We start from the raw sequence: 26,680 nt of genomic DNA, 5'->3' as shown, positions 1-26,680 counted from the left end.
GGGAATGACGTCTCGTAGGTCAAGGATAGGCGAGTGCACAACGAAGCGACAATGACTCGCGAGACGTTTCGCGGATCGACGGGTGACGAGTCCGACAGGGATCACCAGAGGAGGGAGATTGTCGTCTGGCTGACTGAACTCACCTACCACGGGGGCAGGGAAAGAAAGAGGGGATGAAGCTTGATCGATGGGAAGGACCGAGTAAGCGGATGGAGCCGTCGAGAAGGGACGCAGCGGCAGCCGCAAGACAACGAGCTTCAGGAAAGGATGACCCTTAAGAAGTTATCGGTTGCACGGAGAGGACCGGGTCTCACGAGCAGACAGGAAGGGGAGTGAGGGAGCTGTTGAGTGGCCTTTTCCAGGTTTGGGGCAGGCAGCGAGGCCTTGACCGGTCAGGGGTTGTCGAGGCAGAGAGAACGACGTGAAAAAAAGAGAAGCTGGATGAAGGAACGATGGAGTAAGAAGAAAGGAGGAAGGAAGAGGAGAGGGAGAGGTGAAGAAGGGAGATGGCGAAGGTGATGGGAGAGAGTTGTGGTGATGGGGGGGGGGGGGGAGGAGAGAGAAAGGGTGTGGGGGAGGGAAGGGCAGAGGAGAAAGAGGTGGAAGGGTCAGGCCGGCTACGTCGAGCAGACGACAGGCCAGCACAGCTGCTCGCCCACCGCTGTTGTCGACTGTGAGCTGGCGGCACTCTGGGGATTCTCGGGCGCCTCTGTCTGGAGACCGGCGGGAGGTCTAGCGGGCGCTGCGTTTCGTCGTCGTGATGTGATGCCCCGTGGTTGGCGGCGGGCATGGCGGGTGCCGCCTAGGGCCCTTAGGCTGCGGCGCCGGCCTTGACAGCTGCTGTCCGGGTGCGCTCCAACGGTGGTGCTTCTCGCAGCGGTCTGGCGATGCTCGTCTCTGCCCTCTGCTCGAGCATCTCGAAACCCCCTCCGCGTTGCTCCTGAGTCCTTCGTGAAACGCTGCCTGAGAGTGACGCTCACGATGATGCAAGTGCCGTAGCGCGCCCCAGGGAACACTAAGCATCGCTACCCGTCGGCGATCGGCTAGCCTCGTCTGCGTGGAGCTGTCCTCGAAGTTTGGGTCGCGCCAGACTCTGGTCAAGCTGCCAATTGAGCTGCCATTGTGCGCTACTCGCTTTTGTGCATCACAAGGGGTAAGTTGTGCGGTTCAGACATTGCTGCTGTTCTCTGCTCTGTTGCTGGTCCGTTGTGCGGTGTTTGTTCCCGGTTCCTGGTCATCCCGTTCATGACTCGTGCTGATGGGTATTATTTCAACACAGACGCAGGATCCCCAGATTTCTTTGTGCAGCGGCCCGATACCCAGCATCCTGGCGGAGACCTCGGTTGCCCTCTGGCGGTCGAGTGGTGCTGCTCTCAACGGCTTCAACACAGATAGTAGGGACAGAGTTGGGGTGAAAGTGCAAGTTGGACAGACATTCGCTGCCTATGATCCCAGTATTGTAGGCTGGTCGTGTGCTGTTGTCGGAGCCCGCCGCGGAGTGAAGCCTCGACGTGAGAATAGGACAGACTCGTGCACACAATCGACCTTTGTCAATGTCTAGCATCCTCAAGTAACCCATTCTGTTGCTGCTCTCACATCCTGAACGACCTTCCACCAGTTCTACTCTACGTCAAGACCCCACATCTCCTTCCTAGATTGCCGTTTGATCTTATCTCTTAACCGACTGGCAAGTGCCTCCTATCCAAGATGGGTAGGATGCAGAGCTATTCCCCCCTGCCTGACAGCCCGTCCAGGCAGCTCATCCTGGACCTGGCCCGGGATCTCGAGCAGGTCCGTCTCCACAACACCGAGCTGAAGCGCGTCAAGGCCTACGAACGCAGATCCTTTTACGAGAACCTCGACCGTATCGATCGTGAACGCGAAGAAGAGCACAACGCGGCCCTCGACGCGGCGGCTGCGTTGCATGACCAGGTCCGCCACGAGGCGGAGGAAACACTACAGGAATACCTGAGACAGCTCGAGGAGGAACGGCGACGCAAGGAAGAGGAAGCACGGAAGGAACGTGAACGGATCGAGCGCGAGAAGGCTGAACAACTACGTCGCGAGCAGGAAGAGGCTGCACGACGCGAGGCTGAGCGGCGGGCCAAGGAGGAAGAAGCTCGAAAGAAGGCAGAAGAGGCAGAACGAGCAAAGAAGGCAGCAGAGGAGGAACGGGAGCGGAAGGAACGTGAACGACAGGAGGAGGAAAAGAGGAAACGCGAAGAGGAGCGCCAGAAGGCGGAGCAAGATGCCGCGAGGCAGAAGGCTGAGCAGGAGCAGCAAGCTCGAGCTGAATCCCAGAAGCAGCTGGGCATCGGCCGTCGAACGCAGGATGAAGTCAACGTGCATCAACGCTACCTCGACCTGCACAAGCACCTGAAGTCGTTCAGGAAATGGATGAGAGAGCAATCGAAGACCAACGCTACCATCAAGCAAAACATGGGAGATCTACGGCGGTCGATCCGGAAGTGTGTAGGCCAGTTGAGAGAAGGGAAGGGCGCCAATCGCACACAGGTAGGTGAAGGGACATCCACCCTATATCTGAACACTTGCTGAAACTATACGAATTCCAGCTGCAAGAGATCCGGACTACGCTAGAGACCGCGCTGAGTATCACTGAACCCGCGGTCGACGTTCGCGAATTCATCGCTTTCCCTCCAGACGAGGTGGCCAAAGCGGAGAATACCCAAATGCCCGCGTTGTTCATATACATTTTGAATATCCTTGCCAAGTCTTTGATCGCATCTCTCGTCACTGAAGCAGCCATCAGCCCCAAGTACGCAGAGCCAATTGGCATCGTCGCAGCCCAGATCTTCTCAACAGAAGGATTCACGTTCAACGGCTATCCACTGGTAGACATCCTGTGGGCCAAGTACCGTGTGTTCGCCCCCGCTCTCTGGGGCTTCTACGGCGACGAGAGGACCGAAGCCGGAAAGCTGGCCGTGGGCTGGCGTCGCGAAGAACCCGGTGGCCCCTTCATCAGCTCACAGGCCCATTCGGAGCGGATGACAGGTCTTGGTGCTGGCTTCGCCGCCATCACGCTGCGCAACTTTGGCAAGACGACGCGCAAGAACCCTTGCCCGAACACTCTGTTCTGGCACTCCATGTACATGATCCTGTCAATCCCGCCCGAGGACATCCAGGAAACTCACCTGTGGCTTCTGGCCGCGATGCTGCGGTATTCGCCAGACAAGATCGCCAACTTCTTCGGACACTTTGGCATTGCCCTGATGAGACGGGCGATTGTCGATCTTCCAAACAGCCTGCCTAAGCAGTCAATTGCGGCTGAAACTCTGAAGTTCCTGCGGGAGCTTTACAAGCGTGAGAAGAACATCATCGTCTGAGGGCTGTCAAGCGATGCAAGTGATGGGCTTTTTAAAGCATCCTTAGGCGTCCATGTGACATGAAAGTACATGGATTGATGCATCTTGACGGCGTTCGGGTCTTTTGATCGGGTACCTGTTCATCCGGTGGGGATTTGGGATCATGGGAATTTTCGGCGGCCATTTCGAAGATCAAATGAAGGAAGAACACGATCATACCAGCCCGCGACCACCTCGTCTTATCATTTGCATCCATCTGCGCCAGTTGAAGGTACTGTCACATGTTGCCGTCGCTGGGATCTTTCCGCACGGGCCGACGGTGTCTGCTGCAGAAGGCACATCCACAGCGAAAATCGGGGATCACTCGCGTCTTCACTCCCTCCACTGGTTCATGCACATGCACATGCACAATGAACGAAACAGCCTCTCAGGCCATCCACAATGACGTTATCATCTGCAGTTTTGTCATCATCAATATTGTCAGAATGTTAAAAACAGAAAATAAAATGAGAAACGAAATATCCAAAGTCCAAGCAGTCAAGAAGCGGACGCGAATGGATGGGACGGGGATGGCAATGATATGGTATGGTATGTGTGGTATGACGTGTTATGGATGCCTAGGTAGTTCATGCATGTACTGTGCTGTACGCTGTACAGTAGAAGGAAAATCAAATCATGTGATCAGATCAGATGAAATCAAATCAAATCGTGGAGATTATGTATGGCCTTGGAAATAGATGAGAATGAGAATCGGAGTAGGTAGACATCAGATCAATAGAGACCATGTTTATGTCAATTGGATTGCATAAAAAAAAGTGATATCATTCCATCCATGAGTTTGCTTGCTCGCATGCTGTATGTGAGTAAGTGAGTTGATTGATCAATTTGACTCCTCAAATGATGTGTCGTACGTGCGCATGCCACGTGTGGATAGGTAAGGTATAGATTAGGTAGATACTTCCATTCCTAGATGAGCTGCAGTTCTGGGTTATCCATCTATCTAAATCAGCCTAACCCACCTAAGTACTTAAGTGATTTCATTGTATCCAGTTAGAGAATAGAAAGGCAAGCATCTATCATACTTATCATACAGCATATATATATATATATATATATATATATATATAGTGTATATACCTTCTTCTATAGAAATATTGCTCGACGTTGCAGAACACAAGAAATCTCATGTTACTGTATTCTTGAAGATATTAGAAAACAAATACGGTGGTAGCGCGAATTTCTTCGTTCGTTCTCTCCACTTTGATTTGAGCAGGTCCGACGAGTTGCAGCGTTCAAATTGGTAAACATTCTAATAAAACCTACCTACCTAAGGTAGTTACGGGGTTCAGATGTTCTAATATGGCTTCGCCTCGGAACTAGTGATGGGTATATTTATTTATATGTAGTGGCCTGTAAGGAGAAAAAACATCACAAATAAACCCACATCTATGCCTCTAGATCTAACGCAGTACAGTAGATAAAGAAAAGAAGCTGTCCGGAGAGAAGATCCACATCAGTTCGTTTCGTTGATTAAGGTGGAAGGTGGATAGGATAGGAATGGGAAACGGGGACACGTTCATGTTGATTGATAGATAAGTTATCTATCCACTAGGGTCCTCGAACTCGGACTCGGATCACTGGCGGTCCCCCTCTATCTACCTGATTACGAGTCTTGGCTTATCTACCCATGTATATATACATTCTTGGTGCTTCAAGCTAGTAGAGATCTGGGAATTCGTACAATTCAAACTTTGACAAAATAATGTCACGGCAATCGGTACAGTATACACAAACTAAACCATTTACTTGAATTCAGCATGAAGTAACATGAAAAGTAAATCTCACACAAGAAATAAAATAATCCTCTTGAGTTCAACGTTCAACCGAACTCGCCAGGTATATTGTTATATCTTTTCAATGATCTATCATTAATTAATTGCGATTGCTGCCACCGTTGATACATGACTGGAAATAATGATGACGGTGATCATAAACCGAGATAGATCGATCCCCAGCCACAGGCACAGGCACAGATATCACTATCACACAAAAATCGGTCCCGATCCCCCGGGCCCGTCCCGACCCGATCACACCCGAGTGGGTCACACATCCGTCCCGGAGTCAGCCGCGCCCCCCCGCGAACGAACGAACGGGGCCCAGGAGAGCGGAAAATCGGAAAACGGCGCGGTGAGGAGACCCTCCCTGATGGGTCGACGTCAACCGATGCGATCATCGCGTGCTATTTTCTTTGGGTCGTGTCGTATGATGCAGCTGCAATGTCGCTGCCCTACATTACTGTATTATTGTGTACACCTTTTCTTTCATATTTGACTAGGACTGTGGGGATGAGGTGATGGATGCTTCTAGCTGAGGTGGGTGTAAAATATTGATAATAATGGTACGGTGAGAGTTCGACAGACGACACGTCAAATTTGGTGAGACTGATGGCGGAGTGATTTCCCGCAAAATAGGGGGGGGGGTTTATCGGGAAGACAGGTGGCTGGTAACCTGCCTTCGATTGAATTGATCTCTGCATAGGTAGGTACTGTGCAGTCCATTTCACAACAATGGGTTGGATGCTGTTAGTTTAATGATAAGCCTCCGAGAGAAAATAACTATCTTTCAGATCTGATAGAGCTCTCCGTATACGAGGGCTATAACTACTTCTTTGAAGACGGGTGTGACGATCATGAAACGATAATCGCTGTAGCTGCAGAAGTTACGTATAAGCGTTCGATCCGGTAGTTGTTTTTCTAGAGAGGGTCATCTGTGATGGTTCCTGGTGCACAATCGTAGTCAAAGTCAGATATATCCCTCAACGTTGGGCGGTGAAAGTCGCGTGTGGCCCGTGAGACCGGTAGTTTGGATCTATCCTTGGTCCCCTGCTAGCACGTCTCCAGGGCAGCAGCAGGGCTAGAGCCTAGAGGCATTGCTAGACATTCAGAGCCCTTAGAAGGTCTAGAAGCTCGACGGAATACAGGTAACCCCTGGAGCCTGCATTGGCGATAATGTACTTACACAGTACTGTGGTCGCACGAGCAGAACCCCTACCGCGTGCGATGATTTCTTGGTCGAGAATTTTCTACCTAGCCGTCTTCGATGAAGTTGATAAGACACTTGTTCTGAGGTGGATGATGTTTTAGGCATGTTACGGTACTGAATTCACACCTATGCTGATCACGTAAGAGATTCATATGAATGGTCACTCGTCATCTGTTATCAACAGCTGTTCAAACTTGCAGCATGCCGGCATCGGGGAGTTGTTGTTCGGCAGGCTGACGGTGATGGACACCCTTCCCGTACTGCCGGCGCACTCGGGACGTCGGCACTATTTATTGCGCACGGAGTATCTTACTCAGAGAAGGTAGGTTTGGTGTTGGCAATTATACGCAAAGCTTGAGTCCCTGCAGGAGAGAGTCCGAGCGCGCGTACAATTATGGCTTTTCACCGGCGGGAACTATATGCAGCCGGTGGAGCAGAAGAAGTCGAGTGTCTGGATGCCATAGGTGGAATCGGCCAGTGAGAGGGACGACTATAGTAATATGGCTCGACATGGGTGAAGAAGGCTGGAAGTTAGTACAGTGATATCGATACATAAACACGTATATTCATACCGATATCAAATAGCCGTCTTGATGTTCCGGAGGAGATATGCGAGATCCCGCGGCGGACGATGCTTGGCGACACCGTTACCACTCACTGGAAGACGTAGATCATACGTAAACGGTTAGTCACCTCGTCCAACACAGACTGAATCATCACCTGTTTTCTTCGCATCCCGAACCGATTCCGGCCTGTGAGTATCGAAAGATGGCGGAGAACTGCATTTGCCTTGAGAGATCCACATGACTTGGTCTCCCACGACATTATGCGCCGTGATGGATCCTTTGATTTCAGGCATATGAATCCCCGTCTTTCAAGCCTCAATGACAGCCTGCGTGCTCAGGGCAGGTCGGGACTCTGTGCCGACGGGCCCGCGGCATGAGTCTGTGTATCGTACTGTGTATGGTTGGCAGGTTGTTCAGAACTCTGCCCGTCATTCCTCTTGCTCATGCTCCAATGATCTCCAGCTAAGCTTTGCCGGGCTCTCCTCTTTTCGACCCGGTTTCCAGATGCGGCGGACGGCTGACATTCGGAGAAAAGCCCAGGCTCCCGGTGGCAATGGCCGGCAGCCAACTCAATCCTGCCGTGATGCAGTCCAGAACGAAATTTCATCGGCACCGGCGGACGGGCCTCGCCCAACTCCTGCAATATCACCAGTCTACCGCCGGACGGCCTGATCAGCGATCGTCTGCAAGGGAAATTACGGAGTTATGCGGGCGGACAACTCGGCCCTGCCCAACACCCGAGCGTCCTCAGGGGATCCTGCCTCTTTGGGAAAAGTACGGGTAGCTTTAGAAATACCAGTGCATGACGTGAGAAGAAACTGCCCGGCCGATATCCCGAGTCAATCTTGATATATATTTCTGCTGCGTCGCCCCTGTTTGTCATCTATTGTTCTTTTTTTCGATATCAAGCTTCTATTCTTTAGACCTGCATTATTTGATACCCCACAGTTTCCTATTTGACCAATTGATACCCTAGTGTTGATCGCTCGTTCAGTACATACTCTACACCTGGTTGGGTCGACTTTGATAGCTTTCATATCTGCCATGGCTGCAACCCTCCCGACCGAAATAATTCAGTCGATACTGCTCTCCACCGATCCGGACACCTACTGGGCTGCCCGCCTCGCCTGCAGTTCCTGGCGACATGCCGCGTCAAGCTCCTTTATGCTCCGCGAGGCCCTCAAGCGCACTCCCACCCCTCTACCTTCAAACGACGTGATGACGGAAGAAGATTGGAATGCTCTCTACAACCAGATCGTGCACACGAACCTCTTAGGCAGACGCAATTGCATCAGGAAGAGAGTCTCGGAGCGGAAGCGTCCGAAGAAGTGTACCTATTCCACTGTGCTCGGGACATCCGGTGATGGCGCAAAGCTGGCATCGTTGAACGGCTCAAGGGTCGTTCTGTACAACGTCGATGAGGACACGGACGAGCTGGAATTCAACCTCGCGCAGTCTCTGTACCCACTTTGGACGACGATGAGCCGGACGATGGTGGAGGGTAGGATGAACTGGCCGTCCATGTGCCAGCACTACGCCAAATACCACGTTGCTCTGTCGAACCGCGGTAGCCTTATCGCCGTGGCGCTGGGCCGTTCAATTCACATTTATGACCTCGAGAACCTGAATAATCCAGATTCGCCGGTGGAATATGTTCTGGGAGACAATGATTCAGTGATCGTGCCTCCGGGGGTTTCGGGATACGAAGAGGCGAAGGGTGTGATCGAGTCGTTGGATTTCGCGGAGGACGACACCTTGCTTCGAGTGACTATTGGAAAAGAGCCGAACACAAACCGACAGACGCGTGTGCGATACCTGGGAAACCCCCCACCAGTATGGGTATCAAATTCCAATCGGTCCGATGCAGGCAGTCTACACTACTGGAGGGAGAATATTCATAACATATACCTCGATTCCGTCGCATTGGCTGTGACATTGCGAGACGACAACAAGACTTCTTTCCAAGGACTGCGATTGCTGCCTCAGTCGGTGTGCAAGGGCTGGTCGGAGGCCCCTGGAAGGTTCTTCATCGCGGCGCTTCAGAACACGGGTATTAACTGCTACTGCATCGCCTTCGTCTCTGATAGCGACCACAGGGTCAGCGTTTGGAGACAGCTGCCGTCGCGGAAGGACCGGACTGCCGATAGCTGGAACAACCTCTTGGAGAATCCACCAGAGGAGCCGGCAGTTGGTCTCTCGACGAGCGATGCTGCGGTGGTAGCGCGGAACCGTGAGATGGCCAAAGAGCGCTGGAACCCGGTCAACATGCCCAACGTCACTACATCCCATCCGTTATTGGCTTTGTCGGACGACGGAAAGCTGTTGGTCGTCTATGAGCCTGGAGCAGGGCACTCGTATAGCTTCTCGAACGGGGGCGCACTATATGTCTACAGCCTGGAACTGGGTTCGCCCGTGTTCAAACAGGAGGCCGGAATGGAGAATAACGCACAGGCGAACGAACAGTCTCAACAAGCGCAGCAGCAGGAACAGCAACCCTTTTCGGCCTCTGGAGTCTCACCAAGCATCCAGCCGTGGTCGTTCCTGCTAGACATCGTCAATGTCGACATCGAGACCCTGCGGGTGGTACACAAAGACCAGTCCAGCGGCAATTCAGCGAGTGACACGAGAAAGGTCTATAAGATTAGGGCTGAGACTGCACACGAAGTTATGGAGTGGCGTTTGGCTTGATTGGACGGTCATAAAAATGATTTGATGTTGCGAAGGACTTCTCGCTGGCGTTTCGGGTTTGTCTTCTAGGATAGAGTTGGGCGAGCAGGCATGGCGTTTCTCACGGGTTACCGGTTAGGTTTGGGTATTTTCGGGTGTACAGGTTATTATTAATTGGAGGGTAAAGATTGAATATTGCTTGGAATGCACAACATTTATTATAATGACAAAAAAAATCTTGTTCGTAAAAATTTCCTCAAGGGGAGACGGGAAGAGACCCCGTTCAGTATTATATGGTCCATATTTTTATCTCGTATCTCATGCTGGATAAGGTCGCTGTAGGATTCCCCACATCTCCATCTCGTCCCGAGTGGGAATATTCCAAACGCACCTGGTCTATCTCAGGTAGGTACCTATTATGACCTCAGTCCGTAGGTCCATTCCATCGGACCTCACCTATGTCGGCTCTACCACGTGGTCGGGTCTTAGGACCAGCTCCAATGGATCATGATGCGGGGAAGACCGCCCGCTTTCGAATAAGCACTAGTAGTGTAGTTACCGTTTTATCATCACATATTCGATAGACTCCGCCTCCTTGCAGAATACCTACTTAGGTAGGTAGTAGATGCCTAAATTATTCTTTCTCCATAAGAATTGCGTTTTGCAGATTCGCTGCCCTGTTCGGCGGCAGACGAAACTCTAGCTGCTAGGTCCCTGCCCGCCTGCGCTCTGAAACTAATGCTATTTGTGACGCCTACCGAGAACTCTTGCGCGCTGTGGAAACCCGGGACAGGGTGAAGGAGGTGGCTATCCAGAAGCAGTTCACTCTGGGCATGGCTTGAATTGGAAGCTGAGCTCTAGACCTGTTGCCGTTTCTACAGAGGATTAGGGAGGAGATGGGAATTGAAGAGATAAGTAGTCTTTACAAGTTTTTGATAGGGGTCAATGAAATGAGAGAATGTCATTTACGATCTAGTTACTGTCCAGTCGCGGACAGAGAAATTAACAAGCTTGAGTGAGAAGGTGTCAGAGAAATCACAACGTCAAGGGAAATCTGAATTATTCATGCTGTGTCTGTTAGAGCGTTATGATATTCTAGAAATCGAAGTGATGTCTTCACGTACTATTGACAAAAGAATCCGACTGCTGCCCATAGACAGAGGCGGAGAATAGAAGGTCAACGCAACCACATTCCAAGCATCCACAATTGTCCGCCTGTCTGCCTGTTAGTTGCCAGGTAGAATAGAGAATATGACTGGCAGCTGGATCTTCCAGAACTCCTAATAAAAAAAAAGAAGAAAAAAAAGAAAAGACTAAGACTGCTGATGGAATCTGCCGCGAGGGATGTATAGAAGATATTGTTTTGGGATGTTGACAAGACGCCCAGGGAAAGTTTTGCCGAGGGCAGTGTTAGCCAAGGGTGGGTATACTCCAGAGTGTCACACCAATGTGCGGTCCTAGTCTCATTCTGCTCCCGTTTGCTCCTACCCTACTGGCTTGAGAGTCTGAGCCTCATACGTGCGGTTTCAGATGGACTATTGATAGTTAGAAGACTTCACAGAATCCAGGTATGTTAGATGACACCCGCAATTATACATTTCTGATACTAAACGATGACAGTCGACCATCAGTGCTAGGCTTGCTATAATTTTAAAGGATGCTGAAAGGTTCACGCTCAGCTATAGGTCGATCATAGAACAGGCACCTTTGCAGACTTGTGGGACCGCGCTTACATTTTGTCCTATGAGGAGTGAGGTCAAGAAAAAAAATATTGGGAGGCAAGGTTGCCCTACATAAAGAATGTTACTGGTGTTCGAGAAAGCTGGGATCCCTGTCTGCAGACCCTCGAAGGCCATACAGATTCGGTTCAGGCTGTCAGCTTCTCACCAGATGGCCAGACGCTGGCGTCAGCTTCAGCCGATCACACTGTGCGGCTCTGGGACGCAAGCACTGGAGCTTGGAAACAAACACGCAAGAGCAATGCAGTGCTTACAAGTCTATCATTTTCAAAGGATGGCCGATATCTCAAAACTGACCGAGGGTTGTTAGCTCTCGACTCTGGCTCACCTGGCGTGCGTCATCTTCAGGAGCGACCAGTTTGTGCAATATTTGTCAATAAGGAATGGGTGACTCGAAGTGGGCAGAATCTTCTTTGGCTTCCACCAGATTACAGAGCCGAATGTTCAGCTGTGAATAGTAATATGGTCGTCCTAGGACATACGTCTGGTCAGGTGACATTTCTTGAATTTGCATCATCCTGATTACGCTGTTCTTCATATTATTTTTAATCCCTATTCAGAAGAGGGGCTCGGGGCCGGTTGAAAATTTATACTGCCTTGTATAACCACCTGGGTACTTTGGATTTTCTCACAGATCCTACGATTGAATCACTTGGCGATGTCTGCCACTTATTCATAGAGCGTCCACCCTGTACCCATGGTGCCTTTGTGATTTCAGTCACCATGGACCACTAGTAGGTTCGGTTGGGAGCCCCGCAGTTCGAGTTGAGCGGAGGGATGTCTCGGATGATCAGTAATCGGGAAAATTAATCACTCAACACTAAAGTGCCAAGTACCTAGGTAAGTATTTGTACAGTACATTAGATATTAGTGTTTACTTATCTACCTAGGTGCCTACCTAGTATGTACTTACTTAAGAACAATAATATTTAATGGAGGTACATACATATAGTTTTCAATATCGGGACGTTTTCCCATTTATCCATCAGAACAGCAGCTCGTTGATACTCGGAAGAATAAAAGGAAATGGCGGCAGAAGTGCAAGCGCAAGCGCACGAGCAGGAGCTCTATCTGCTCAATAAGAGGGATGAGGAGGAGTCTGCTCGGTAGGTTTTACCTGAGTACCTGTTTATGTACTGTATTGCACATAGTACATCTTTACTACCTACCTGGCATAGTTGTGTTCCCCTGACCTCCTCCCCCCAAACGGATTTCGATGAAAAGCTCGTTATATGTGCATCTGCTGACGATGCTGTTAAATAAATTGCAGTGCTGTAGACTGGACGAGCAGCATGAGTTCATCGTAAAAGTTACCGGAGGAAGTCCGATTAATGAGTCGATACCGAGAGAGAATCTGTTTGCCGTTGCGGATGTCGGTACCGGAACAGGGTAAGCTTTCTATTCTCTTTCATCTAATGGTTGCTCCATACCTAGGATGTATAGCTGATTACAAGCACCTTCTAGCATCTGGCTCCGGGACGTTTCCGAACTCCTGAAGAGGGAAGAAGCGTCCGCAGCAGAAAAACGTCCACGATACTACCGCGGCTTCGATGTCTCCCCGGATCAATTCCCCTCCGACGCAGATGCTGGGGCTAGGAACATTCACTTCTCAGTTCAGAACATCCTGGAGCCCTTCCCCGACAAGCATCGGAATCGATACGACCTGGTCAATGTCCGATTGATGGTCGTCGCCCTCCGGGAAGTGGATTACAGAGCCGTGGTGGCTAATTTGGTGACACTTCTGAGTAAGTACTGGGTACAATACAGTTCTAGGGAATAATAAACAAAGCAGCGAGTAGAGGTGAACGTTGCCCGGCACGATTACGGCTCCCTCGCCCACCCCCAGCCGGAGATTGGGCAGCGGTGGGTCTTGCAGATCGTCCGGGCCATGGTGACGGTGTTGTTGCTTTGTTCTGGGGGAGCAAGTGATGAGGAGGTCGCGAGGAGGGAGACGGAGGGGATGATCGGGGAGCTGGAGGGACTGTTTGCGAATGGGGTGCTGCCGGATGTGAGGTGCGGGGTGGTCGTTGGACAGAAGGGGCAGTAGGGCATCGTATATATATACTGCTACTAGTAAGCAGGAACCTAGGTACTTAGATACTATTTAAGACCTAAGGTACGTGTGTATCTGAGGCATAGATTCGGATAAAATAGATACAGAACAGTTTGCGAATACAACACAGGATATGTCCCATGCAATACTATCGGAAGGAATCATGGGTAGTGGGCGGGCGTGGCTCCTTGCCTGTGCAGTCGAATGACCCAGGAGCCGCCTATTTCATCCTTTCTATCCTCCCTTCATGTACTCAATATCCTATCCATCACGAAGATCATCAATAGGTCAGCTGAATTGACAATTTCCACTGAGCTAATCCCTGCGGCGTCCGCTGTCATAATCTCCTGCTCATCGATGACCAGCGGGGGTAAATCCAACGTGAACTGCAAAATCTCAACTCCTGACTAATTGACTCAGTACAATAACCGTCCGTTTAAGTGTTCCATGCTCCGGGGCATTTATTTCAGGATAATGTTGCATGGCTGCCATTTGGTGTAACACATGGACAGCCACAAATAGCCAATTTGAGGCAGAGCTGGTGTAAGGCGACCCTAGTTCTATAGCTTCTCCAATCAATCACTTGTGAATTCTTGCGCACATCCAATCACACATCCCAAGTTCGGTCATAAGCAATACTAACCCATGCAGTGTAATTGAATCCTTATTCAACGCTCAACTTATGGATGTATGAATTGACCGAGATTGCCCTGCTTTCCGTTTCCAAGCGAGTTCCATGTGACAGTATCCGGTCCATTAATTCAACAAGCACCGAATTGTGGACACTATTGCCAGTTCGCTGTTGGAGGTGTGGGGGTTGACGCTGGATCCCAATCATAAAGAGGACATCACCCGCCCTGTCTAACCTGCATTCACGTTGACTCGGGACTTTTCGATTCTGTTGCAAAACATTCTGACATAGCTGGCATTCTGCTATCTTCACCGGCGCCATGGATTTCAAGACCAAGATGGCGGCTGACGCGGAGAGGATCGTTACAGAGGTCAATTGGCTGGCTAGTTTGACAGTTGTCGTAAGTCGTGGATAGGCTAAAGGCTTTTCACAAAACATGACACTGAATTCTCAATCCGTCTTTTTATATAGGGCATTGTTTATGTTCTCACTCGCATGATGTACTATCTCTGGTTTCACCCTCTATCATCTTATCCGGGTCCTCTTCTCGCACAGGTTTCACGGTTATGGTACCTCAGGTGCCTGATCCGTGGGACTATTCCATTTGATGTCCTCAAGCTCCATGAGAAATACGGAGATATTGTCCGAATCGCGCCCGATGAGTTGGCATACAACAATCCCAGGGCTTGGAAAGAGATCTACGGTCATCGACCTAGCGGGCACGAGATCCCAAAGGATCCGGCCTTCTATCACCAGGAGTCGTCTGGTTATTTGAGCATCATTGGAGCTCCAGGTGAGCGGCATGGGCAGTTGAGACGCTTGTTGTCTCATGGATTCTCCGAGAAGTCGTTGAGGGAACAGGAAGCGATCATTCAGAGATATGCAGACAAGTTCATCAGCCGTTTGCACGAATCCAGCAACGGTGGGAAGAACGCCGTGAACATGGTGCAATGGTTTAATGTAACTGTCAATCCTTAGGATTTTTGCGAAACATTCCTCTGCGCTAACCCATTGCAGTTCTTTACTTTCGATGTTATTGGCGACCTGGCTTATGGGGAGTCGTTTGATTGCCTGGCCAGCGGCCAGTATCATCCATGGATCACGTTGATATTTAGCAGCTCCAGATTCTTCACTTACTTCCGAGCTACTTCCTTCTATCCTTCTTTAAAAAGAATCCTGGCATATTTCATCCCTAAGCATATCATAAAGAATCGCAAGCAACAAATCCAAATAAGAATTGAAAAGGCAATGCGGCGACTAAAATCCCAAACAGACAGAAAAGACTTCGTCCACAGGATGGTACGCCCTGAGAGTGGGGTCTCCACGGAGGAGTTTATTGCAACTACAGGGACTCTGATAACAGCAGGCAGCGAGACAACGGCAACACTTCTCTCCGGAGTGACACATCTGCTGGTGACCCATCCGCAGAAACTGGAGATTCTTGTCCGCGAAGTGAGATCGTCGTTTTCTTCCGAGGAGGAAATTACTTTCGTCAGCGTGAACAAGTTGACATATATGCTAGCCTGCTTGGACGAGGCATTACGCCTCTACCCGCCAATTCCAGGGGCCTTCCCACGAAGAACTCGCGATCCGGAGGTTATCCTGGGGAGACCTGTCTCTGTTGGGGTGGGTGTCTTTTCCATCTCCAGATAATATCTGTTCTTGTGAAGCTGACTGTGGAGCAGACAACGGTCGCTGTCTGGCACTGGGCGATGTATCGATCAGAGAAGAACTTCTCCCGGCCGGATGAATTTATTCCGGAGCGCTGGACGGACAGTCAGGAATTTGAGGGAGATGCAAAGTCAGCTTTGCAACCATTTCAAGTCGGACCTCGCAATTGCCTGGGCAGAAAGTACGCACGTCCCGGTACATATAGTACAATGGTTAGGATTTACTAATATGTATGAAATGTCAGCCTGGCATATCTCGAGATGCGCCTGATACTGGCGAGACTGCTGTTCAACTTTGATCTGGAACTATTGCCGGAGAGTAAGCACTGGGATCGTCAAAATATATTCGTGTTCTGGGAGAAGGGGCCTTTGATGGTGAAGCTTAAACCTGTCGGACCATTGGACAAGACAGACAACGGCCTGATGAACAATCATTTACCCGAGTGAGAACATAATGGGACTAGAGGACCGCCAGTAGGTGTTGTTCCTCTAGACCGGACAGTCAGTCTCTTCCTGGTTTGCCGAATCGTTATTTCATGGTAGCAGAGAGAAGCAAATAGAGCCGAGGAATTTTGACCAAGCATCAATGTCTCGATGATAAGAACATGCGTGTGACCTATAAAGGAGCAATCTGATGGATGTGTTAAGCGATAATCTCGAACGCCGGCAGGTGTGTAATCTGCATACTCTTACCTACTGTTCAGATCTCCCGAGGTCAGCATGGACAGACACTTGACATCAAGTCTCACATCAGGGCGGGAGAGAAATGTTCCCGACTGCGGGGTTGGATCCTGTAAAAAGCAGCGCTGGGGCACTTCGCTTACTGCGAATTGCAGAATAACTCTCTGCTAAAGACCTAGACGCTGACTGTAAAGCAGTCAACGCCAGGGCCGAAATGCCATCCAGAGTGACTCCGTACAGCAGGTTACCGTTTCGGGTTACCTCCGCGACGCTACCTGGGTTGCAGAAATGTCTTTTGGTGTTGGTGCAGAGCCGCTGTCAGCCCTTTTCCTTCTCCGCTATTATTGGTCACCTCGTATAAGTGATCGCGCATAAGAGCCATAATTGGTTGAAAGGTCAAACCCCGTAGGCTGTACCTGGCTTATGATCAACGGTCGGCATAGCCAAGCACGAACTGGTGACCATTTTGAGATAGTTTTTCAGCTACCGCTTCACTTCTGTCTACCTTACTTTCTATATCTACTCCGCCACAAAAGCTTAGACTACTGTCGCGATCTAAACGAGTGTCGTTCATCTCGTCTGTGGAGACCCCTGATTACGGTCTTCTCTAATCGTTTCTCCATGGCAGGCTAGTCAGATAATAATACGCCTTGCCCGGGCGTCAAGTCGAGAAATGCCTCGATCTAATCGTCATAATCATCGCTTCAGCTCGCAAATCAATGTCCAGAACAGTTGTGCTGATGACTGCAAGCCTCACAAGGCCTCCAAAGTACTCCATTATAGATTTCTCAGCTCGCACTGCTTGACGGATTCAGATCTATTTCGATCGTGGGATGATCATCTACCAGAGCTGGATCATCATCGGGCGTCGGTGATCCTTGCGAAGATGAATGTAAATATGGCGTTATGGTTCCCTTTTTCTGCAGGAAGGAGAGAAAGGATTCAACAGTCATACCGATAGAATTTTTTTTTACGGTTCAAGATGTCTGATGTCGAATAAGCGAAGAAAGATGGATAAGAAAAGGTTTGTTTGGCTCACCATATGCTTGCACATACTTGGTTTTGCGTTTATTCGGTCCATTGAATATGTTCAAGGAAACGACCCTGACCACTTCAATCCATCCAGGGTGTATAATAAGAAATAAGAACGCACAGCGTCTATTCAGCAAGTTAGACTTGTCATTTATTATATCCTATCCTCATCTCTGTGTCGTGTACTCTATACAGAGAATACACGACTAACATCGTCGTGGCCAGGACAACGACGAAAAGAACACCTCAAAAGACTGGAAGCCGCAGAGCGCGAACGAACCAACACCCAGACCGAGGAACTCGAGCGCCTCCGACACGAAATCAACGAGCTACGCATCGAGAACGAGAACCTGAGACTCTACGGCTCGGACCACAGCAGCTTATCGCCCGCTCCACAATTGACCTCGAGCCCTCCCCCTCCTCCTCCTTCCGTGTACTCCTCTTCTTCGTCTTTCAATCCGTTCCAGACTACATTCGAGACGCAGAGGGCTGGGACTGGGACTGGGCAGTTCGTGGACTTTCCGAGCCCAATCCCGTCGCAGTCTCATTCCGTCGTCAATCCACTCTGACAGAGTCGTCGCTGTGCATACTCGTCCCAGCGAACATGGCCGCTGTTCGGCGCGACCTGCAGGAGCGGCTGGCTCCGGTCCTGATGATCGCCGATCAGCAACTGCATCTGCATCTGCATCTGACGACGCTGGCTCCCCTGGCTCCCTCATTACCTGCGTCGCTGAAACCGACGGCTCTGCAGCTGCGGACGCCTCATCACGGCTATATCGATCTGATCCCGTCACCGTCGCTCCGGGATCGGTTGATCGGGGCTGGGACTCAGACCGCTAGTGCGTTCCTGAATGAGGTGCTGTGCGCTTTCGTCTATGATGTAGAAGACCGTGGGCAGGTCATCGTCTGGGGCGATGACCATCTGAGTGAGTTTTCGTGGGAGTTTTCGGCAGAGGCGTTGGAGCGGTGGGGAGGCTGGGTCTTGACGGATGAGTGGCGGGGGAGGGCGAAGTTCTGGCGACGGCAGAGGAATGCGCCTCTGCTTCCTGGTTAGGATTGACGTGTATTTGTGAATGGGTGGAAATACGTATAGAGACACATACATATAGGCAGTCAAGGTCATAATGAGGGCTGTGCCACGGAGTTAGGTAGATAGGTGTGATCGATGTGCGAACGGTTCGAGCATCTCCAATCCCACACGCAGTACATAATACAGGGTACCCACAGTTCATTCTCCAGAATGCAATAATAGTGTTAGAGGCTGCAGGATGACATTCAAAAGGAGAATATCTGCCACTCACGCGTCGACTTCAATCTGTCACATTTCAATCCAGCCCACCACTGTCTTAGCTCTTAAGCTTAGCCACCCAGGGCTGCACCTCTGTACTCGGAGCCGTTCTGAGACTTCCGGACTCGCCTGCATGGACCCATAGCGTGCCTATCAAGGTGGGTTCTTCGTATCCAACGGGATATGACAGCGCGTTGAGCTTCCAGGCTGTTCTCCTTGTATGGGGCCTCTTCGCCTCTCTGTCCATAAGATCAGAAGCAGAATAAAACCACAATCAGGACGGCAGGCAGCTGTCCGCCTAATAAGAGTCGTATTAGGTACGTCCAGAAAAGGGCACCACTGCGAGTGACCTTCGTCCATCTTTCAGGCTCCCCAACAGGGCTGGTTTGCTGACAGGCGCCACACAGGCCCACAAGCCGCATCTGTATCCACGGTTCGCGAGGACCCTGTCCGGAGAAGTCCGTGTTCTCATGAAGGTCAGCGTGGATATGGATCGCGCCGTTAGACGGGCACTAGTTAGGTCCCCGAGTGGACACCGCGGCCGCCGTGGGCTTTCAAATCGAGCTTAACGCAACCCCGGCAAAAACGGAGTCTCCAGGTATCAGTCAGCTGGGGTTGACCCGTTCTCGTCGACAGACTGGTTCTGACGTGAAGCCTGTTGTCCTCCTGTTCAGCCCAGACGCTGCGTTGCTTCGTCAGTCAGTTGGTGGTTCCATGAGAACGGGTGTTCGTGGAGCAAACAAACAGCCTGAGGGCTCCCCCCGAAAAGGAGACGAACAGACCGCCACGAGCGTCGTGGTGCGATCCAAGAAGACAGTCATCAACCATGCGTCGCTGAGACAGCCTCTATCTCTGCCAGAGCGAATCTCTCGACAGCGACGCGTTTTTGCATCCATTGCCGGCTTCGCGCACCTTGGACTCGTCTTGTGAGGCCTCAGCACGCAATCGCAATCCCTCCGCCGGTTGACGAAATCTGAGATTCGCCACAGACGACGCAAGGCTGGAGATGACTTCGAGCGGTTAAAAAAACATCTCTCCCGTCACAACAAATGCAGGGCATAACCAGAGATATTGTCATCGTGAGATTTACCCTGGTGGGATCTTGTTGGAAAGGGCCTGTTTAGCCCTGATGGTCATCGTGAATCGGTTTCTTGTCTTTCAACAGACGTCAGTGACATTTTTAGTCCATGAATCGCAGTCTGTTGGTGTTCCTAGTCCGAAGTGACATGGCAGCAAGCCATGACGTTCTGCAGCCTGCTAACGACGTTCCAGAAAGCAACATCGCACAAAATCGCTGGAAATGTCTTATAAAGCATCTGTCGACTAAACAGCCGAAGGACACTGGAATATCCATATCTGCTGTCGTGTCTGCTCTTCTCGCAGCCGACAGTTGACAGGAAGGTGAGCTAGGTCTCTTCATAACCGACGCAGCAATATGATGAGTCAGTTCTCAACTTCAGCATGAGCGTCACATCAATACTGCCTCCTTGTTTGCGTTAAAACCAGCAAGCAAAGATCGAGACAACGGACAAAAGGTGAATCGCCAGAGGCATCCTTGCTCTTCGTAAACTGAACGATGACCCTTGTATGAATGCCTTTGCATACAAGGGCTTCAACAATACATGGAAAACAGGTAATGTTCTTTCGAAATTCAGTCGCGACATAAAAAGATAAGTTCATCCTTGCGGATGAAACCGAGAAGCTTCAGCCGGGGTATCAGTTCACCATCGAAGGCGCACGTTCTCTGGATGAGAATCAACGCTAGACTCTCCACAAGCCAGACTCTGGTATTGATTTCTCAGGGAGTGCCATTCGAGGCTCGACGTGACGTCCGCGAAATAGCACGGTTGTGGTCCTCTTTCCAGGACGGGACCTGCCTCACTGGGCATCTTCAAGGGTCGCATAACCTACAGAATTTAAACATATATTCCAGACCGGTGGTCACAGCCATTAGAGCTGGACCTCATAGTACGTCGAAGTCCATTTTGCTTGAAGGTAGGGTCTCCATAGGTTCGCTCAGCTCTTGAAGAGTCGGAACAGTGGGCTCGAGGCCACGCAATCGTAAACCTTGCGTTCTTTCAGCATTTTCTTGAAGCGGAAGGCTCAATCTCAGAATTTATACTATCTAAACGTGTCTCCTGTCAGCGTGGGTGATCATGGGATCCTTTCGTCCAGCAAAACTGGTCACGGTGAGCTTACCCCAGGTGGTCTGTACTACGTCAAGAAATCATCGCGTAGATGAGCCACGCTTGGTCTTTAATGCTTTCGCCCCTCAAGAGCGGGTCGTTTTCTTGCAGGAGAGAGGAGACAACGCACGAGCAGGTTCTGACAAACCCGTTGAGGGGGAATGGCGGTCGCTTGCTCGCAAGGTCCTCAGGGTGCTGCGCGCTCGAGGATCCTGCGATGCCAGCACAACAGGGTCGCTGTATGCACCCACCAAGGTCCTCAGACGTCTGATCGCATGAGATGTCATATTTTATTCAGTTTCTTTCCCTCCTCTTGTCTGCTTTCTACTGAATATGCCTGTTGGACTTGGGGGGGTGTTCGGCTGCGTTGTCAGGTTCGCACTGGTGCCCTGGCCTGAAACACCCCTCTATTTTCTCGCCACCAGAATGCTCTTTTCAGAACATCTTTTTCTAAAAAAGCAGACTCGAGATCGTCGAGTTTCGACCGGTTCTGCGGGAATGGGCCTTGATTTTGACCTCAGGTAGAGGGGTTCGAGAAGGGGGGATCGAGATACATCCTCGTCGAACGATACAACACATCGAAGTCGCTGGCAGCACTCTGCAATGGTGAATCATATCTATACAAAGATACAGACACTCTAGCCAGGGTCTGATTGAAGTTCGGTCCATGAATAACTCACTCAGGGGTATCACTAACTGGCAGCACTTATGAGGCAGGGCGATGAGAGTCTGCTGTTGACATCTTACTGCTAACCTAACAGCTGCTATGCCGTCATTCGAGATCCTCTTTGGAGGCATATTTGCTTTCATTGACGTTATGCTACTGATCTTATGTCTTAACCATAGGCACGCAGATATAGATGAACGGAGCAAACAGCGAACATCCAACGACCATCATGCGAAGATGGTCCTCAGGCATCACTCGTGGCAAGCAGGCCCTGAAGTGAATGAGGAATACCATGATTCGAGGGTTACAAGATGTCTATCGATGATATATACTAGACGAGGACGAGATATAGGGGCCCTCATGATGCTACGGGGGACCGAAGACAGTTTTCGAGTCATCAGCATTTCGTCTCCATCACTGCGACCGTGCCTAACGGGACACGCAACGGTCATAGATACCTTGGGAATGCAAGAGGCATGCAAAAGGCAAGTATAGTACTCCTATATCTACATCTTTCTTATATCATCTGTTGTCTCCGGATTCGGCCAAATAGAAAACCCAGAACATTCGAGCAGGTAAGAGCACTGACACCCAATCTGTTTGTATGAGTGTTACGTACAAGGAGAGTCGGTTATAGAATAAGATTCAGCTGACTGGCGATATGAAACGATGAACAGGGTGCGTTGCGAGACCAGGACGTCGGCCTGAGTGGGGTGAGCAAATGCCGAAACCTTCCAACTATCCCAGCGCCTACGAAGAAAAAAATTTTTTACGAGGGTGAAACAATCCCCCACGGAGTTACTTCGTTATTGGGATATGATATAGCAACACCTGGCCTCGGTCCGAGCGGCAGAATATCCCAGGTCTACTCATGGATGTCATTGTTGGGTGTGGCGCCGTCAGATGGTTCGCAAGGGCTGACCCTAGTCTGTGTCGCGCTGCCGCGCTTTGCGTTATTATTTCCCACTGGGCGCTGGGGCCTTGGGCCAGGATACACCCCATCTTCGGGCTCATGTCCACAATCACGGCCATCCAGCGACTGGACCTCCGAATCGTCCTATTTGCATATCTTGCAGTCATGTGACGTTATGCCTCCTATTCGCGAGAGATCTGGGATGCCCATATCCTGGCCCGGCAGTTCCTCATCTATGGACGTCTTCTCCAAGTTATTTTTGATATTGAAACTTCGCGGCTAGTTCCGAGGGGTCACTGGCAGGCTCGGCGGAGCATGAGACGACGTTCGACATCTCCGATGCCCCATATCATCTGCCTCATAAACTTCGACGGACCACTCGCTCCACTTCGTCCAACTCTCAGCATTAGCGTGGGCTGCATGGATGATGAGCCACTCGCATCCCACCTCGGCTGGAGCTCTCATGCCAGGCTGCCATCCAGATGAGGGCCCGTGACACAGTTGACGAAGCTCTTAGGACCCTCGTGTGATACGGCACATCTCGACAAAGCGGCCACACAGCGGATCGCAACTGCGATCTCCTCCCCGATAATGCACGTTTCTCTTCATCTACCCAATCCGGTATAACGAATGTTGCGGGCTGCTCCGATTCTCGTCTCGACATCCCGCTTTGCCGCTCATCCCGGAGTCGAATGGACTCGTGGATATGGCCCTATATCGGTGCTTGGTTCTCGTGCACGTTCCAAGCCCCGCTGGGAGACCTCATGGATTTTGATACTGGCGGTTCATGTCACCAATGAGGAACCTTATCGCACGAACTTGCCTGGTCATTCCTCCCGCGCAGATGTGGGGGCTGCCGTCGAACAGGGAAGCTTGGAGTTTACAGCTATCTCCCCACGTCATACACCTGCATCCCTCCATCAGGGAGGCGGCTAAGTCGGCGGCCGTTTAAATCGAGGTCCAGGAAAGACATAAATACCCCCTCGATCCCCCCTTGAACTGATCTTTCTTTCTCATCGTCAGATCAAAGCAATTCTCAGAAGCCTTAACAACCGATCACACCACTTAAACAACTTTTTTCTCAAGTCTTTGACTTATCCAACCAACCAACCATCAAAATGTCTCCCTGCTCCTGCAACTGCTGCGCTGGCAACTGCGCCTCCTGCTCCTGCGACAAGTGCAGCGTAAGCTGTCACCATTGTTTTCGTTCTTCCCGTTCTCCCCTTGCTGCTCCATATCTCCTGTGTCATCTTCCGCCGCCTCCATCATTTGTCGGTCGTGAATACGTTTGTTTTTGATAACTTGGTTTTGGCTGACTATGCTCCTTTCGAACAGCACTAAATCTTCCCCGATGGCTGCTTTCCGTTCCACCTTCACTCTGTTTTCCACCTGAGTTTCCGGCCTCGATCGATGGATATCCATGACGCAATGCTCCTGACCGAACATCCGCCAACGTGACCGCCTTCCCGACGAACGAGCCAACCATGCTGGGAAGACGATATCACCTCGATCGTTGATCTACAAAAAGGGCTGCAAAGCAATCAATCTCAGGGAATGGGACATGAGGTGCCATGGGTTCACGCACGTATGACAACCGACAATTGGGTGGAAGGGAATGGGATGAGATCAGCTTGCACTCTTTCTACGGATGTATCTAGATAGGTCAATGGAATGATGCATCGATATTTCGCTCTTCACTCTAGCAGCATGTCCTGAAAGATGTTTCTTTGGTATCTTCAAGCTAGATCACAATATACCTTTTCCCACCGGGAAAACCAGCGGAGAGTGGGAACCATGATGCGATCCATCGGATAAGTCAACCACAGCATCTCATTGGTCACTACTCGCTATGCACATGTCACGACAAACATCGAGACAGTGGATCCTTTGAAGAAATCATTTTGAAAGCATGAATGGGATATATATCCTACCAAGATATGTACATAATAAAAAAAATCAGACCGCTCACCTCTCACTCTTTCTGTTTCTTTTTATAAAAGGCTGCAGCCTCATCCCCCGCGATCCTCCCAAACACCACACACTCCAACAACGACGACCCCGCGAGCCGATTATCCCCATGCAGCCCGCCCGTCGCCTCCCCGGCAGCCCAAAGACCCGGAATCACCCTACCCTCATCACCATCACCCAACACCTCCCCCCTCTCATTGATCACCACGCCCCCCATCGTAAAATGCACCACGGGCGTCACGTCCCCCGCATACACGACCGTCTCGGGCCCGACCTCCTCCGGTGCCGTCAGCGCCCAGTTCCCGAACGACGTCCGTCCGAACGGGTCCGCCTTCCGCCCCGCCACAACGTCCGCGTACTCCCGGAGCGATTCGACCGCCGCGGGGCCGAGATCCTTGATGGGGGTGGGCGAGAGGAGGCCCTTGAAGCGGTAGAAGTCGGCGTGGGAGCCGGCGGCCGCGAAGGAGGCTTCGTCGAGGACGAGGCGGACGTGCCATTGTCGTGGTGCTGACGCCGTAGGCTTGCCTTGGCCTTGACCTTCGTCTTCGGGAGGGGGGATGTCGGTCATGGGCTTCGCGACTTTCATGATCGTCTCCGTGACGTGTTGTCTCGTTCCCAACTCGTCGACGAATCGTCTCCCTCCCCGTCCTTCTTCGTCATCAGGGAGGACCAAGATCCCACCCGCTCCGCGGAGCGACTCCGCCGCGAGGATCTTGACCTGTTTCCCCGGATGGGAGGACCAGTCGACGAACCCCGTCGGATGGATCTGGATGCGGTCCATATCGACCAGCTTCGCCCCGATCGAGGTCAGCAAGGGCAGCGCGCCCTCGTGCGGGTCGTTGGTCGTCGGGAGACCGGTCATATCGGGGCGGTAGGCGGCCAGCATGCCGTACGTGTCGCCCGCGAAGCCGCCGGCGCAGAAGACCACGGGGCCGTATAGTGTCCCTTTTTCTGTCTTGGTGTTGCCGTCTCCGTCTTCTTCGGTGGTGGTGGAGGTGTATTCGACACCGCAGACCTCCCCATTCCCACCATTGTCGTTTTCTTCACGACGGAGGACTTTAGTAACGCAACACCCCGTCCGGATCTCAAACAGCGGACTGCTATCCAGCCTATTCATCACCGCACTCACGATCGATCTACCGGGCGGACTGGCCCCCTTGCCCCGATGCGTCCGCGGTCTCGAGTGCCCACCCAGCTGCGCGACCGCGCTGAGATCCACCCCCTTCTCATCCGCCAGCCAGTGCACCGCAGATGCGGAATTCCCTACGAGGGTGGAGATCAGCTTTTCCCGACGGGCGCGGTCCGCTGACCCGGCATCTGCAAGTGCCTTCCCCGCGGAGCGGATCGTGTCCTGGAGGAACAGGTCCGTGCTGTCCTTCAGATCGACGGGGGATTGGGGTTGGAAGCGCGTCGGGACGCCATTGATCCCCGAGGAAGCCTTGATGGAGTTTCCGCCGGGGCGGGGCGCGCGGTCGAGTAAGGTGACGGGGACGTTGTGAGCGAGGACGAGCTGCGAGGCGGCGCAGAGGCCGGCGAGGCCGGAGCCGATGACGATGACGGATTGTCTTTGTGGTGTGGTTGTGCTCATGCTTGCATGCTGCGTAGGGGTGGTAGTAGTAGCTAGTAGGTGAGGGATAATGTTTAGACGATTTGCAATGGAATTAGTTTTAATTAGGAATCGTGGGGTTGAGAAGAGAATCGAAAGCGACAGAACAGTCAAAGTTGTTCGTGTTCGGCGGTCCATGTACTTCTTGCTGGTAGCACAGGACATGTGTATGCATATGTATATATATCAGTTAGACCAGCACCATTGCTACCACACGCCTTTGTCGATGTATTCAGACATCAGACCATGAACGCTGATACTGTATGCGGTATGCAATTCCACTGTTCTGCTCGACCCCGGATGCTCCACAGTCACCGTGGCGTGACGGGGATTTGACATCATGCCATGCGTTCGGCGGACCCCGCTGTGGAACGAGTTGACGGACGAGGCCATCGACAGGACTTCCAACGACTGATGGATTCGCACACAACCTGCAGAGTAACACTAAAATATCTAGAAGGCCTCCCGACGTATGTACTTATCTACATGAGTCCCCAATTACAAGCTGATCCAAATGGAGCGTTTTCCTTTCTCAACAGTATCGCATCGCAGACTGACTAACAGATATATTCTCGTTCTCATTCTCGTTCTCTCGGAGTGGGGTGAATTAGATGCCTAGACTAGCAACAAAATTATAAAAGGGGGCAA

At 51.3% G+C, this 26,680-nt stretch overlaps 6 protein-coding genes across 6 annotated transcripts; 5 read left to right on the top strand and 1 right to left on the bottom strand.

Annotated features, from left to right (window-relative positions):
- Window positions 1-1,707: 1,707 nt before the first annotated feature.
- VTN00DRAFT_9755 (uncharacterized protein) lies at window positions 1,708-3,344 on the top strand (the record flags this gene model as incomplete). Its single annotated transcript, XM_069436745.1, has 2 exons — window positions 1,708-2,514; window positions 2,574-3,344. The coding sequence occupies 2 exons, from the start codon at window positions 1,708-1,710 to the stop codon at window positions 3,342-3,344; spliced, it is 1,578 nt and encodes a 525-aa protein (XP_069284354.1).
- A 4,631-nt stretch (window positions 3,345-7,975) lies between these two features.
- VTN00DRAFT_9754 (uncharacterized protein) lies at window positions 7,976-9,619 on the top strand (the record flags this gene model as incomplete). Its single annotated transcript, XM_069436744.1, has 1 exon — window positions 7,976-9,619. The coding sequence occupies one exon, from the start codon at window positions 7,976-7,978 to the stop codon at window positions 9,617-9,619; it is 1,644 nt and encodes a 547-aa protein (XP_069284353.1).
- A 2,744-nt stretch (window positions 9,620-12,363) lies between these two features.
- Window positions 12,364-13,384, top strand: VTN00DRAFT_9753 (uncharacterized protein; the record flags this gene model as incomplete). Its single annotated transcript, XM_069436743.1, has 4 exons — window positions 12,364-12,443; window positions 12,616-12,726; window positions 12,802-13,082; window positions 13,137-13,384. 4 exons carry the CDS (start codon window positions 12,364-12,366, stop codon window positions 13,382-13,384), a joined length of 720 nt encoding a protein of 239 aa, XP_069284352.1.
- A 956-nt stretch (window positions 13,385-14,340) lies between these two features.
- Window positions 14,341-17,973, top strand: VTN00DRAFT_9752 (uncharacterized protein; the record flags this gene model as incomplete). Its single annotated transcript, XM_069436742.1, has 6 exons — window positions 14,341-14,421; window positions 14,493-14,981; window positions 15,039-15,647; window positions 15,707-15,873; window positions 15,937-16,010; window positions 17,630-17,973. The coding sequence occupies 6 exons, from the start codon at window positions 14,341-14,343 to the stop codon at window positions 17,971-17,973; spliced, it is 1,764 nt and encodes a 587-aa protein (XP_069284351.1).
- A 35-nt stretch (window positions 17,974-18,008) lies between these two features.
- VTN00DRAFT_9751 (uncharacterized protein) lies at window positions 18,009-18,458 on the top strand (the record flags this gene model as incomplete). The annotated part of the gene is made up of 1 exon (XM_069436741.1): window positions 18,009-18,458. The coding sequence occupies one exon, from the start codon at window positions 18,009-18,011 to the stop codon at window positions 18,456-18,458; it is 450 nt and encodes a 149-aa protein (XP_069284350.1).
- Window positions 18,459-24,430: 5,972 nt separating this feature from the next.
- Window positions 24,431-26,014, bottom strand: VTN00DRAFT_9750 (uncharacterized protein; the record flags this gene model as incomplete). Its single annotated transcript, XM_069436740.1, has 1 exon — window positions 24,431-26,014. One exon carries the CDS (start codon window positions 26,012-26,014, stop codon window positions 24,431-24,433), a length of 1,584 nt encoding a protein of 527 aa, XP_069284349.1.
- Between the last annotated feature and the right edge of the window lie 666 nt (window positions 26,015-26,680).

The sequence above is a fragment of the Thermoascus crustaceus genome (assembly GCF_041956765.1).
Source record: "Thermoascus crustaceus strain CBS 181.67 unplaced genomic scaffold VTN00scaffold_8, whole genome shotgun sequence".
In the NCBI taxonomy this organism is placed as follows: domain Eukaryota; kingdom Fungi; phylum Ascomycota; class Eurotiomycetes; order Eurotiales; family Thermoascaceae; genus Thermoascus; species Thermoascus crustaceus.
This window is presented reverse-complemented; position numbering and strand designations above follow the sequence as displayed.